Genomic DNA, 15,269 nt, shown 5'->3' with positions numbered 1-15,269 from the left:
CCGCGCGCGCTTGGCCGGGGGAGCGTCGCTGCCGCGACATCTTCGCGCCTCTGCCGCGCTGGCACCTGCAGGTCTATGCGCTTTACGAGGCCGTCGCGGGCTTCGTGGCGCCGGCCGCGATCATGGGCGTCGCTTGCAGCCGCCTGCTCTGCGCCTGGTGGCAGCGCCCACCGCAGGCCGCACCGACTTCAGCGCCCTGGGGGGCGAGTCCCGGCCCAGCCCCTGCGCCCGGCGCCCTGCCACGCGCCAAGGTACAGAGTCTGAAGATGAGCCTGGCGCTGGCGCTGCTGTTCGTGAGCTGCGAGCTGCCCTACTTCGCTGCGCGGCTGGCGGCCGCGTGGTCGTCAGGACAGGTGGGAGACTGGGAGGCCGAGGATGTGGCGGCGGCGCTGCACCTCGTGGGAGTGGCCAACAGCGCTCTCAATCCCTTCGTTTACCTCTTCTTCCAGGCAGGAGACTGCCAGCTCCTGCGGCGGCTGCGAAGGCGCCTGGGCGCCGTCTNCCACGTCACAGCGGGCGCAGGAGTCTCAGAGAGTGAGAAGCTGTCCCCTTCCTACACTCCATTTCTTTCTAATGTTTACATTTTCCTACACTTCTCCAATTTCTTCTCTCCCTTTCAGTTCCTCTCACATTTTCCAGTTTGGAGATGAGAGTTTGAGCCACTGGAAATTCTAAAAACTGTGAAAGATACACAGAGTTATTTTTGCGTTTCTCTTTGATGCTCCCATAGTGTTCTGGATAAGATCATTTGTTTTAGCCAAATTGCCAAGCTTTCATTATTTGCTGTATTATCATCTGTTTTTACTTATTTTGAATCGTGTTTAAATCAAGTGTACCTTCGAGACCAGAGAATTTGCCTTTCCTTCCAGGAGGAAAATCCCCACATTGCTCTCCCTGAGGAGCCTGGAAATTGTACCAGCGATACTGTCAGAAATATAATCGTGCTGTCACTTCAGAGCCACAGAGTATTTGTCAAATAAAAACATTTCCCACAGAGCAATTAGTACTTTTTGTTACATGATAATGTGTTTTCTCAGAAAATCAGCGGAGCCTTTATTTCCAGTCTTCCCTTCCATGGAAGCTGGGGTTGTAGGAGGGGCATAAAAAAGCTTCCCTTTGTCCCTTTCAAATATGCTCAGTTTCTGTAGGAAATTGTGCCCTTGTCCAGACAAGCCTCTACAGCTGAGATGCTGGGCTCAGGTGGAGCCTCTCAGCACAGAGTCCCCAGCAAACTAGCCAAGAGAAAAACCAAGGCGGTGCGTTTGGGAGGGGCTCACTGTCCCGCATGGAGCTGCAACCACTCTAGGTTACATGCATGAATAAAACTCCCTTTTAAAAAATGAAGGAAGGCAATGCCTATTGGTGTGGGTTGCTGGGAACAAAGTAAAGCAGCAGATTTAATCAGTGACCTCCTCCTTTTAACTGTCCTTGGTCCTAGAGAGAAGTGGCAGCACTTATGAACAATATATCCGTGTGTTTACCGGTGACTTTCATCTGAGAATCGGCATGCTTTCCATGATAGTGTTTCCTGTTTACGCACAGTGTCAAATTAGGATGCAGAAAAGGGAAATGATTGCTGGAGTTCACTTGTAGAGCCAATGCTCTCTGAGGGCTTTGTTTACTTCACCTATGTATCCCAATGTTTGATGTGTACTAGGCACTCAACACATATTTGTTGAAGGTTTCATAATATGAGTCAGGCAAAGATAGAATGGATACAAGATTTACAAAAATGTTCGTTAGGCTTGATTTACCTTCCTCCAAAATTTTGTCAAAAAATGTTACAGTTACAGTTCCTTCATCCTTTTAATCATCCCCACCCTGCTTAGGATACTACGGTGTGTAATATACCAAGAATAAGCCAGCCAAAGAGAGAACACAGTTGTCTTCATGATACTTTTATTCATTAGCATTCTTTTTTTTTAAATGTTTTATTTATTTCTGAGAGAGAGAGAGAGGCAGAGAGAAAGAGACAGTGTGAGCAGGGGAGGGTCAGAGAGAGAGGGAGATACAGAATTTGAAACAGGTTCCAGGCTCTAAGCTGGCTGTCAGCATAGAGCCCGATGTAGGGCTTGAACCGTGAGATCATGACCTGAGCTGAAGTCGGATGCTTACCCAACTGATCCACCCAGGGGGCCCTATTTTTCTTCATTAATAAACATGAATTCCTTATTTTGTGCCAAGCAATGTGTTAGACGTTGAACATGCTATGATGGATGACACACATCTTTCCCTCAAAGACCTTATAATCATATGTAGGAGACAATCTGAAAATTACCACACAGTATCACATATATTTTAATAAGGGCTCAAGCCATGGTGTCATGTCACTAGAAAAGAACATCTGACCATCTCAGGAGACTCAAGCCATCATTCCAATGATGGTATGAAGGATTAATTAATGGCAAGTGGGGAATGCATAAAGGGAGGGATCAGAGAGAAGCTCAGAGAAACCTCAAAATATGACCCTGTATGTTGTATAGCTTTGAATGCTCACAACTGAGATAATTTAAGCCAGCTGCGTCACCTTTTCTGTCATCTGAAGTTTGAGAGCACCCTAACAGAAAAATGAATTCAGCTGGTTTAAATCTGCTATCTCACATAACAAGAGTCCAGTGTACGGCTGCTCCAGAGTTGGTTAGTTGAGTAGCTTCATAACTTCACAATCGAAGATCTAGCTCCTTTTCAGTCTTCTATTCTGCCATCCTGAGCTGGTAGACTTGACATTAAGGTTGGTACCCCTTGAGGTCACAGAATGACCACTGTGTTTCCATCACACTCAAATATGTCAATGTCCAGAAAAGTAGAATTTCTCTTTTTATTTTTCACTTTATAGGAATGAAGAAACATTTCTCAGAAGTCCCAAGTAGATGTCCCTGCATGGTTTATTGGCCAGAACTATATCTTATATCCATATCTAGACCATTGCAAGGGAAATGGGGCCACCATAATGGCTTAGACCGGGAGCTAAAGATACAAGTTGCACAGGAGAGGGATGAAAAAAATGAGACTCCCATTTTTTTCTTTTAAGAAGAAAAAATAAGGGGAAATGTGTAGGGGAGGGCAAGACTAAACTTTTATACAATTGCCAAACTGTTAAAGAGATGATCTTTATACTCTATTAGAGCTTTTCATCTGTGCCATCTAGAAATTATGAGAAATCTCCATCTGGGTCAAAAAAACAGAATACATATTCATGTAATTTGAAATTAAACTGTATTTTCCCTAGATTTTGTGGAAGATTTGGTTAAGCCCAATTCGTACTGAAATACTTCTATAGCTAAGGAGCTTTCTCTAATCTTAATTAAATCTGACACTTGAAGGTAGATCTAAGCGATTTGGTTCCCATCTCTAGTGGCATTGGTAGGTTAAGAAATTTGAAGCATTCCCTTAGAATGATCAGCATTGATCTCAGGAGCCTGGACTGCTATAGACAACTCAGAGGTGGAGTTCTTCCCCACTGAGGAAGTCCCAGAGGTTATTCTAAATTTATACTCTCAACTGAGTGGGACATACCATTTGAACTTCACAGCAACGGTAAATGAGCAGTTGACCCTGAACTTGATCTCTTTTCTAGGTATCACTCAAATAAGATATGACCAGAAGAGAAATTAAACCACACACTGGAGTTTGGGAGGAATCAAATTGCATCCCCTCACCCACTGTACATTGCCCCCTTGGAGTTCGATTTTAACAAAGCTGCCACACTCAGGCCTAGACTGCAGGACTCCAGGAGGCACTATTCATATAGACGGCAATGTAAATGTCACTACCTGAACTTTAAAGCTTAAGTACAAAGAATTCTATATTTTAAAAAAAAAATAGCCTCATGGCAACATACAGCTAAAATAAGTAAACATGACCTATTACATAATTTGAAGCAGAGAATATGTAGAAAACAGTCAAGAGTGTAACTAAAACTACAATTAGTGACTAGTTATAACTCATTTACTAAAAATAGAATAGTCTAGCTCATTTGTGTTAAGTGGAGGTAGACTTTTTTCTAAGCCACTTCCTAGGAAACACAAAAGAGAGGAGAAAATTGGAGGAGTTTCCCTCTCATTCCTAAAATGTTCTGATTGATCAAAGGAAAGATATTACAAAGAAAATGAGGTCTAATTAAATTAAACAAATGTTTTGCTGAGATGTGAGGCGGTATAATCAAAAGAGTAGTCTTGAGAGCCTACAGACCTGAACTTGAATTTCATCTCTACCGCTTAGTAGCTGTGTGGCTTTGGGCTGTTTGAGGAAATCTTTCTGAGTCTTGGTTTTCTTATCAATAGAAATGGGGTTTATATTATCTACTTCATAGGATTAATATATGTAAAGTACTTGGGGTGGGGGTGGGGGGGTCCTGTCAGCCTGTCTCTTCAGATTTACCCTAGTACTAACTATATGATAGTGTTATTTTCTGACTCTGGGCTGTGAGGGATAAAATCCAGTAATACTACATGAAGGGAAGCAAAGGGATCTGGGGGAATCAATCTATGGAAGATTAATGCAACAATGGTGGCACGTAGTAACAGGGAAATAACAGGGGCCTTACAGAACGTATAGTGTGCACAGTAATTCTTGACTCCTTTACTGGAGAAACTTTTCTAACAGGACTCAGATTCTTCTATCTAAGGCCTCTTATGAACAGTCAAGTGCTTTGAGAGAAGCTGGACCCTCTCCCATTCTAAATAAGTCTAAGCATATCAAAGAAATTCTACTCCCCTTACCACCAAGGCCTGTTCAGGAAGGGTCATGCGATCCATTTAAGACCAATGAGATGTGTTGCAAGGCAGGGGGAGTTGTTAGGGTCTAGGAAGGACATTCTTAACTCTCCTGAGAGAGCCTTGAGAGCCAATAGGCTCTCTCCATCTCTCTCCCAGTGAAGGTAAATGAGGGAGCATGTAGTGCTACTGCCCGCTGGTAGCCCACCTATGACCATGAGAGACAACAGTCGTAAGATGAATGCAATGCTGTGGACATGGCAGACTGGAGAGATGAAAGAACTTAGGTCCTTAATGACCTCACTGAGCTGTCAGGTCAAACATCAGAGGCATGTTTATTGGATGTCCTGCCAAATGAGATACATTTTCTTATTGCTTAAGGTTAAATTAAGCTGGATTTTGTTTTTGTAGCAGCAAGCATGCTCTAATTGAAGAAGTTTGGCAAGAAAGAGGAAGTCTCAATTTAGCTTACTGCATGTTCTTTATTAAAAAAAAATAAGAACAGTCCAAGTATACTTTTATTTAGTCCATCAGCCAATAAGTAGTGAAGAACTGTATTGGACACTATATTGAGCATAGTGGGGCAAGGGAAGAAAATCAAAGATGTAACTCTTGCTCTTAAAATTTTTATATTCTGTGAAGAATTATGACTTTCATGGTAAGTACTTTGTTGACAAATCTCAACCTAAAATTATTAATGTTATAGGACTTTATAAATTCCTACCATTGGTGACATTATTCATTCATTCACTCATTAGATATTTATTATAGATCCATCTTGTGCCAAGTTTGTATGAACTTTTACACCTATGTATCTATCTATATAGATAAACTGCATATGACTTATCATAGACATACATTCCAGTTAAAATTTAGCTTTTCGGTGGGAACTTAGGGACAACTATTACTGTATTTGCTATGGCCAAATGAGGCATCAACAACCACTAAATGGGCTAGAGTAGCTTATTATATAATGGTTTCCAGTGAGTCACTCCTCTTTATATTCACCCCTTGTGTAATCTTTTCTCACAAAGAGTCTGGGCTTGGTCATGTGACCTACTCTGGCAGTGGATATCAGAAGATCATTCACAAGCAGGGTCTTGACAAGCTCATACACATGGGTCCTGCCCTCTCAGAAAAGCTGCCCAAATATCACAACGCCATGAAGAACCCAAGAATGAAAGAGCATAATGGAGAGGGAGGCCCAGCTACTCAGCGATTGCCACCAAGCCCAGTTCCCAGCTGACTCTCCAGCTAAATGCAGCCACATGAGTGAGCCCAGGGAAGACCAGCCCAAGAACTGCTGAGCTAACTCACAGACCTGTGAGAAAAGAAATCACAGCCATTAGGTTTGGGAGTTGGTTTATTTCGCAGCAATAGATAACTAAATCATGTAGAGTAGTAAAATGCTTTTGGATACATTAAAAATGGGAGTCAAATGACCCAGATATTAGAACATATGGGTTCTAGTCTTTCACCACATGTCAAACTGGGATATTTAAGTGCTTACCATGTAATTTGATGAGACTTCACACCAATGTGAAATGAACAGAACCTCAAGAGGAAAACTGAGCTCAGGAGAAAAAGTTAACCTTTTTTCCATGTGGTGAAATCTATTGCCAATCCCCAGCAGTTCTGGACATGATTTTATTAAGTAAGGTACTACTGTATGTCTTTCAAAATACCTACAAAATGAATAACAGGAACCATAATGATAATAGCTAAAATTTATTAAATAATTTCTATGAAGCCTGGCACAAGCATCTATTCAATTAATCATCACAACAACTAAAAGGAATGTATCATAATCACCTCCACCTTATAGATAAGAAAATTCGGGCTAAGGATAACTTGCCCATGGTCAAACAGCTAGTAAATGGCAGAGGTAAAGCTGCTGGGGTTCTTCATTGTTGTTGTTGTTTTGTCATGTGAACAGGTAATCGTCAAGAAATTCATCTGAGCCTACGATACAAATCTTTGTTTATGCAAGATAAGTCTGTTAGAGTCCCAGCCTGGACTCACAAGTGTGAAGTGGGGAGAGAACATGTTAGATAAAAAATGGCTACCTGAAGAATTAAATGCATTTTAGAAAAACAGTATACAATTATATCAGTTTCATCATTTTAGCCTCCAAACTATCCAAATAAAGAACTGACTTGCTAGGAATGGAGGAAAGTGCCAGCTGTTCACCAAAATCTATTCTCCCCCTCTTATGTGGCTGCTCAGCCAGAGACTACATTTCCTAGCCTCCTTTGCATCTAGTCAGAGCTATGTGACTATGTTATTAGCAAGGGAATGTGAGAAAAAGTGACATGTGTGGCTTCCAAACTTGGGTCTTAAAACAGGGCCTGGACTCCTCCATGTTCTCTTTCCCCTTCCCTGGAAAATACGATGTGACAGTCACACAATGTAAGATCAGGTTTAGCCATGCCAATGAGGACAATATCCTAGAGGGTGGCAGAACAATGAGATGAAAGGAATCTGGGTCTTTTCAGGATTTTGTGGGACATAGCCTAAACTTGACAGAAAATTATATGAGAGAGAGAAATAAATTTCTGTTGTCTTTAAGCCACTGAATTTTTGGAGTCTCCTTATTACAGTACACTAGCCTTTACCTCAACTTATATTTTGAGGTTGTATTAAATTACACTAGGGGATAGTTTTACTTCTCATTTTTTGTTCTATGGGGCTTCTGTGTTTGCAGGAGAACTTGGTGTGTATTGAGGTAGACCAAGTCTAGAATGTGAAACTCTTCAGAAGCTTAAGGAAGGACCCTGGGTCCAAGATATCCAAGCCAAATAATGCCTGCAGGATGTCTTTTATTTGCCCCAAAGGAAGTTGTTTAGCCTTAGGAAACACTTTTTGTTTTTTAAAAAAGGTAAAAGTTGAATATGTTAGAGAAACCTGACATCCATGGACATCAATACAAGAGCAGATGTCAAAAATGGAGCAGGCTCTGTGGTTGCTCGCAGTAACACTGATTGCTCTCTTGCTTTACTAAAAGAATCCCAATTTTGTTCAAGGTTAACATGTTCTAATTACCTATTGTTATGCAACAAACTACCCCAAATTTTGTGATATAAAATAATCACCATTTAAATATGCTTATGGATTTTGTGGGTCAGGATTTGGACAGGGTATAGGAGGGCTGGCTTGTCTCTCTTCCATGACTTGGGGCCTTAGCGGAAAAGACTCAAATGACTGGGGTGCACAAACACCTGGGAGCTCTACTCATATGTCTGCTGCCTTGGCTGGAATATTCAAAAGCTGGGCTCATGAGGAACTACTGACCAGAGTGCCTAAACATGGCCCTCTGTGTGGCTTTGGCTTTCTTACTTTATGGCAGCCTTAGAGCAGTCAAACTTCTCCTAAGGCAGCTCAGGGTTCCAAGGGCAAATGTTCTAATGAGCAAGGTGGAAGCCACATGGCTTCGTGTGGTCTTGTCTCAGAAGTCACATAGATCCCTCTGTACTCTACTGGCTGAAGGAGTCACAAACCTGCCCAGATTCAAAGACATAAACCCACCTTCCCATAGAAGAAGTGCCAAATACTTTGTTGTCATATTTCACAGCTGCCATATCCGCCATCAAGGAAGATAACCCTTCCCCTCCCCTGAGACCCTGCTCTGGGAGATAGTTAAATCAACCATGGTAATCCCGTTCTTTCTGGGATTGATTGGTTGAAGGTTCTGAACAATGAAACTAGAGGTAAGGGATTCTGACAAAGCCTTAAATAGGAGCTATCAGTAGAGGCCATTCTTTCTCTTCTTCTGTAAGGTGTAGTTTATACATGTGACCTAAAGCTTCTATTGCCATCTTGTAACCCACTGAGGGGAGATAACATTAAGAGAAGGCCAACATCTATGGCTCAAAGAGTGGAAAGGTTAAAAAAAAACAAACCCTCAAGTCTTTGATTATGTAGCTGAGCAGCTGAATTAACCAAAGTTTGAGCCATCCAGTCTGATTGTTCTATGTGAAATAGTAAATTTCCTCATTGTTTAATAAGTTTGAGTTGTTGTTTTCTCTAAAGTCATCCAAATGGATATAAGGAATGTACTTGTCAGGGTTCTCCAAGGAAATAGAAAGAATGGTGTGTGTGTACACACATATTTATTTATTACAAGCAATTGGCTCAAGCAATTATAGAGGCTAAGAAGCCCCACGATCTGCTACCTACATGCTGGAGACCCAGGAGATCAGGTGATGTAGTTCCAGCTGGAGAACAGGAGACCAACATCCCAGCACAAACAGGCAAACAGAGTAAATTCTCCCTTTCTCCAGCTTTATGTTCTATTGTTCTTTTGTTCTATTGAAGCCTTCAATGGACTAGATGATGCCCAGCCAAATCAGGGGAAGGAATTGTCTTTATTCATTCTACCAATTCAAATGTGAATCTCATCCAGAAACACCCTCAGACATACCCCCAAAATAATGTTTAACCAAGTATCTGGGCCCTCCATGGCTCAGTCAACTTGATATATAAAATTAACTATCACAAGATACTGTTGGGTTTCCTTAAAACTTCATCCCAAATAGGAACTGTTAATTATGCTTGCAAATTTTTGTTTCTCTCTCTTCCTAAAAGTGCTCTAAGCAATCTATCATTTCAACAAATTCTTTAAACACAGAAGGATACAGATGATTGAAAATGCAGCCTGGATCATCATCCATGAAGTTATACTAAAAGGATTTGAAGTTATACTAAAAGTTATACTAAAAGGGGTTCTTCAATTCTAGACATTGAAGAACCCCTATGCAAGCTGTGAACCTCATTCCTCTGACCAGTGAAGTCACATCACTGTGTTAACAGAGTATTAGAACTGCTCCATTGGAGACCATGTAGCAAACAAGTAGCAAGCATTTCTTTAGCTAACTGGATGGACTTTTATGGGTTTTTAAATTTATTTTTAAAAAGCTTATTTATTTATTTTGAGAGAGAGAATGTGTGTGTGCAGGGGAGGGGCGAGAGAGAGGTGGGAGAGAATCCCAAGCAGCCTCCACACTGTCAGCACAGAACTCAACATGGGGCTTGATTTCAGGAACCGTGAAATCATGATCTGCGCTGAGATCAAGAGTAGGGAGCTTAACTTACTGAGCCACTCAGGCACCCCTGGATGGAATTTTTAAGTGCATTCTGAATTTTTAAAAAAGACTTGTGTTTTTCACTAAGCATTTATTATTACTGAGTATTTTTTTTAAATGTACCCATTGAAAGCCTGACCTAGGTCAATGTGTTCCAGAGTATACTTTGTGAAGCAACAGATGCTTCCATATTAATGTATCATCAGGGAAAAAAAGAGTTTCAGAGTTAAATGTTTAGAACACTAGGTTAAATAGGTCTTTCTTTTTAGTGTTTTACTATAAAATACACAGAAAAGTTGAAGAATACAAAAGAACACCCACATATTCACCACTGAGATTCAACAGTTGCTAACATTTTTTGCCATCTTTGCTTTTATACATCTATATATATTGTTGCTTTTGAATAACTTGAAAACTAGTTGCAAACATGATATCATTGCACTTCACCTATGAATACCTGAGCACACATCTCCTAAGACAGTTTTGCATAAGCACAATAGCAACCCCACACCTACGGAAATTAACAATTCCCTGAGATCACCTAAGACTCAGTCCATATTCAAATGTTCCCTTTTGTTCTCAACATAACTTGAATAGATTTTTTACTTTCGAGACAAAATCTAATTACAGTATACACATTGTCTGTGATTATTATGTCTCGTTAGTCCCTTCTATTCTAATACAGCTTCCATGACCTTTAAAAAAACGAAACAAAAAAACTGTTGCATCTTTTGAAAAGACCAAGCCAATTGTCTTGCAGAATATCTGACATTCTGAATTTTTCTGAGTATTTCTTCACAACCAGGTTTGTTAAAGCAGTACCTGTCAGAGCCTTCAATATGCTTAGTGCAAAATGACCCTCCCCTCCAAATGAACACCTTTTAGGAACCTCTGCCTTCGTCACAATAACTCTTTCTTTGGGAATTGTCTCCACCTCCAACACACACACACACACACACACACCCATAGGGCTTCCAGGAGTCACATATGGACTTTGTAGCCTGACATCTAGGTCTAGTCCATCAGAACCACCTTCTGGAAGACTAATGCAGATTTAAGGGAAAAGACTAGGAAAATCAGGATAAAACACTCAGTTTTTTAGGTAAGATCAAAAGCGATACAGTTTTTGCACTTGTGGATATTGGTAAGGCCTACACCTCAAGGGAGTGGGCAATAGAAACTTGTTGAATAAGGGCCTAGAGAAGGCACAACCAAGATGACACATGCTAAAATAGAGCCGTGTCGGACAACACCACAGCAAGCATAGGTCTGGCTTAGACGTCGATCTGATAGAAGGTTATCTTTTCTTGGCATCAAGAACATTTGTTTTTGCACAGGGCTTCTTATGGGAAGATCCTGGGGAGGGAAATCTAGGCTAGAAATCAAGGAGGAAGTAAAAGGAAGGAAAGAAGGCACTTAGTTATGGCAAGCAGTGCATGTGGCAGATAAAGAGACCAACCTAAGAAGGAAGTTAACCTGTTAGAAACTCACCCAAGCCTCCCTAGAAGGAACAGGGTCACAGCTGAGGGGACGGAAGCGTTGAAGATATATCCCACCTTGGAAAGTCTGGAATATTCCAGATTTGAAGTAAGGCAGTGTTTTGAAGAGCATGTGGCAGAGGTATTCTTGCTCCCTAAGACTTGAGGAAACCAGATCAGAAGCATCAACAGCAGTGTCAGAGTAGGGCCACAAGGGATAGCCCAGGTGGAGCGGAGGTGAGGAGTAGCGGGGAATCATCCCTGGTAGCATTTTGCATGAACCGAATCAATTCTGTAACACGGATGGGGATGAGCCAGACACTATGTTCAAGACTTAAAATGCTGCTCACAGGGATGTGGGGATTTTGACACTAGACAGAGCCACCTCTAATGCAGCACACACATGCCAGAAACACCAGACTCAATGGAGTGTTAGATGGGACCACACAACCCTTATCCTTTGGCGTCACATGAAGGGACTTCAATTAGACCAGCACTGCTGAACCACCTCAACTGTTGGGGTTAGAGAGGCCAAATTAAAAACAAAACAAATAACAATCAAAAACAAAACAAACACTCTCCCTATCGGAGTTCTAAACCAATGTCTAGGGGAGAAGCTGAGGTTCAGAGATTAAATCTTCTTACAGATTAAAGCCCAAAGGTAACAAAATCCAAAGAACTGAAGTTCAAAAAGCAAAATTTCCTATTTCATCTGAAAAAATTAAAGACCTCCTTGATTGCCAGTTCCACATAACCTTTGCTGGAGAGTTCCCTGAAGCATGGGTATTTGTGAATCCTTCCTTCAGTAGAGGTAACTGGAAACTGCTCTCCTTGAAAGAGGACCTCTCAGTTTCTATTTGACCAATTCTCATTTCATGATGAGCCTCACTCATTTAAAGAGTCCAAAGTTTAAGAGGAAGCAGAACTTTATTGCAGCCCTGGTTCCTCACCTACCTACTTAAGTTAGGAAACAACCCGCCCCCCCCACTCCTGGAACGATGTCCAAGCAAATCTGTACTCCCAGAACCCAGGACTTGGTATCACCAAAGACTCTCTAGAATAAGCTTAGGACATGCGATAAGGTCTCGGCTACCCCCAAGTGGCTGTCAGTTGGTGGATGCAGACAGTCCAAATCTACAACTACTGGGAGACGCTAAGGTTAATTTGGCATCATGTTAACAACGCTGAGGGTGGGGAGAAGATCCATCTATGCCATTTACCTAAGACAGAGGCAATGGAATCCACCTTTGCACAGGTTTAGAGATTTTCCAAAGATGGAGGTCCCAATCTCCAGGTGTCTTTCTCTTCTTAGGAATTAAAAATCTCTTCATTGCCATTTTCCTTCTGAGTCCTCCTACTTAATGGAACAGGGCCTCTATGTCGTGCCATGGAGCTCTCTTGTATTTTCAGTCCTGTGCCTCAGTGTCTGTTTTCAGTGACTTTGGCTAAGCAATCTGCCTCTAGGTATGCTTTCTCCAGCACCATCTGGACTCAAAGAGATGGTGTGGAGTGATTCTGAGCATGTGACATCTACACAAATCCAAGGCTAGTTCTCCCATGCTTCTCTTTCTGGACCAGAATGCAAATGGAACTTGGAGCAGCCCAGGCAGTGCTGCCTGGCCTGCCCACACTGTCATGGACAATTTCCAGTGAGATACTCATTATCCCTCTGGAGCGGGCACAAAGCTCAGTCGCCTTGCAGTTTAAATGTAGCTCAGGGTGGAGCCATGTCACAGTGGGTGGGAGGGGGAGGCTTTCTTTAAGAAAAATACAAAATAATAAATAATTAGGTATTAAAGTGAATATTCAGAATGGGCAAATAATCACAAAAATTACAAATACTGAAAACCTAACATAATAGCAGACATCTATATATCAATTGCTAAACACACCACTATCATAGTTTCTGCCTACAAGTTTTGGCTCCCTACTCTTTACTCATCTGTTCACATGATAACAATTTTAAAACATTTTACAAAAAGAAAATAGAACAATAACTCGATCTTTCATATAGCATAATCTTTTGTTTTTAATTGACAGAAAGCATAAAAACAAATGGTAATCCTAGTACAGGTTTGTGTACTTCTAGGAATTATGATAAATTCTATTTCATAGGCTTCCCATCAAGAAAGAGATATGAATTTATAGTTTTATGCTGTATTATTGAGCATACCCGATGTGTACTATCTATGAGAACAGAATCCTGGGCTTAAAATTTACCAAAAATGTAATGATAAGATAAAATTTTCCATAGATAGTTTCTAGCGCTATCTGTTCAAGGCTTATTTTTCCTCCAAGACTTTCATATTCCCTGTGCCAGACACCAGAGCCCATATTCACATTTTGATAGAACCCTAGCCTGTATCCAGCATAGAAGGAGCGCCATCATAGTGGGCACCGGGAGTGTATTTGGAGGCTGTTTTTACACTGGGGCAGCCAGCGGAAACTTAAGTATACACCACAATTGGCTGCAAATCATATAAATATAACCCACCAAACACAAACTAAATTCATTTCCAATTCAAATGCCTCTTAGCCAAATCCCCAAAATGCCTGTGTGACAGAAGGAAAAGAGACAATGGCCTTAATCTACTGTAGCTAAATCATCTTACTTTTGCTTAATTTTACAAAGACAAATGACAATTACTCCTTTCTTTCTTCTCTTTCCTCCATGAACAATTCAGTCCTAAAGCCAGTAGGGAGGGACAGAGCAGGGTAGAGAGATATCTATGCTAGCTAGGGGACTGGGGGGACATGCAGTGGCTTAAAGAGGAGTGACAGAGTTACAGTGGGGTAGGTGGCAACATGGTAGTGCAGTGAGTCTGGCTCAAGCTGAGTGAGAAGGGAATAGAAGTACAGCCCTACACAGGCTCAGGCCCCCATCTATGTGAAGTTCTTGCCAAAGATGCAATCGAATCTCATCACAGAGAAATGTCAGAAAAACCTTGGTTAGCGGACATTCTATAAAATATATAGCCTACAATCTTTAAAAATAAGAATGTCATGAACCTTACTGAAGGACTGAAAAACTGTCCCGGAAGCTAAACAGATATCACAACTAAATGCAACCTGATTCTGAATTGGGTTTGAAGATTAGATGGTAGAAACATGTCAGTGTCAAATTCCTGATTTTGAGGGTTGTATTGTAGTTATGTAGAAGAATGTCTTTGTTTGCAGGAAACACATACTAAAGCATTGAAGGGCTGATGTGGCATCAGATTGGCAACATACTCTTAAATAGCTGTTGGGATAGAGTTCCCTGTACTGTTTTTCTGTAATTTTGAAAGCTTCCAAATTATATTAAAAGGATATAAAGGATGATCATATGAACGCATTACTAGGGTTGCTCAGGACTTTGGAAAAGGCCCACACATATGAAGGGACCTGAAGCTTATGTTTCGTTAATTTCACTATCTCTAATTGCAGCAAATTGTTCTATGCAGTACTGCCTGCAAGGCCAATGTACCAAAGGCATTTTTCCTGCAATTTAATCCTTGCTTTAGCTATACCTGCTTTCTGAGGTCTTTTTGGCCTTCCTACCTTTACTAAGAATGAATGTAATGGAATGAATATGTTCTAAACATGCTGCAAGGTCAAGGAGCAGCAGGCTTGAGCCTAGAGGCTCAGATCACTGAAGGCCCTTTGGGCTGTGCCTATTTACTTAGCCTGACTTGGTATAATGGCCAGTGTTTTGCATGAGGCTCACTGCAGACAATGTGGTATTCACTGATCACAGTCCCTTCTCTACTGCCTACTTAGGGTCAGCATGTGTGTCATTTGCTGGATGCCCAGGACTTGGGGAGTTCCACTTGGAAGATAAAATTCAGAGAGAACAAGAAATCTTTAAAATCTCCAACCTTCACTCCCTTTTTTTTTCCATTTATTTATTTTTGAAAGACAGAGTGAGACAGAGCAAATGCGGAGGAGGGACAGAGAGAGAAGGAGACACAGAATCTGAAGCAGACTCCAGGCTCTGAGCAAACGTTCAGCACAGA

At 41.3% G+C, this 15,269-nt stretch overlaps 1 protein-coding gene across 1 annotated transcript in view; it reads left to right on the top strand.

Annotated features, from left to right (window-relative positions):
• GPR150 (G protein-coupled receptor 150) overlaps positions 1 to 5,961 on the top strand; it is a 6,540-nt gene extending 579 nt beyond the window's left edge. Inside the window, 2 exon segments of the mRNA XM_077765196.1 lie at positions 7 to 534; positions 5,750 to 5,961. Coding sequence (XP_077621322.1) covers positions 7 to 534; positions 5,750 to 5,961 — 740 coding nt within the window.
• Positions 5,962 to 15,269: the final 9,308 nt, after the last annotated feature.

This window comes from Crocuta crocuta, unplaced genomic scaffold (genome assembly GCF_008692635.1).
Source record: "Crocuta crocuta isolate KB4526 unplaced genomic scaffold, BGI_CrCroc_1.0 scaffold645, whole genome shotgun sequence".
NCBI lineage: Eukaryota > Metazoa > Chordata > Mammalia > Carnivora > Hyaenidae > Crocuta > Crocuta crocuta.
Note: the sequence above shows the minus strand (reverse complement) of the source record. Positions and strands in the feature narration are given on the sequence as shown.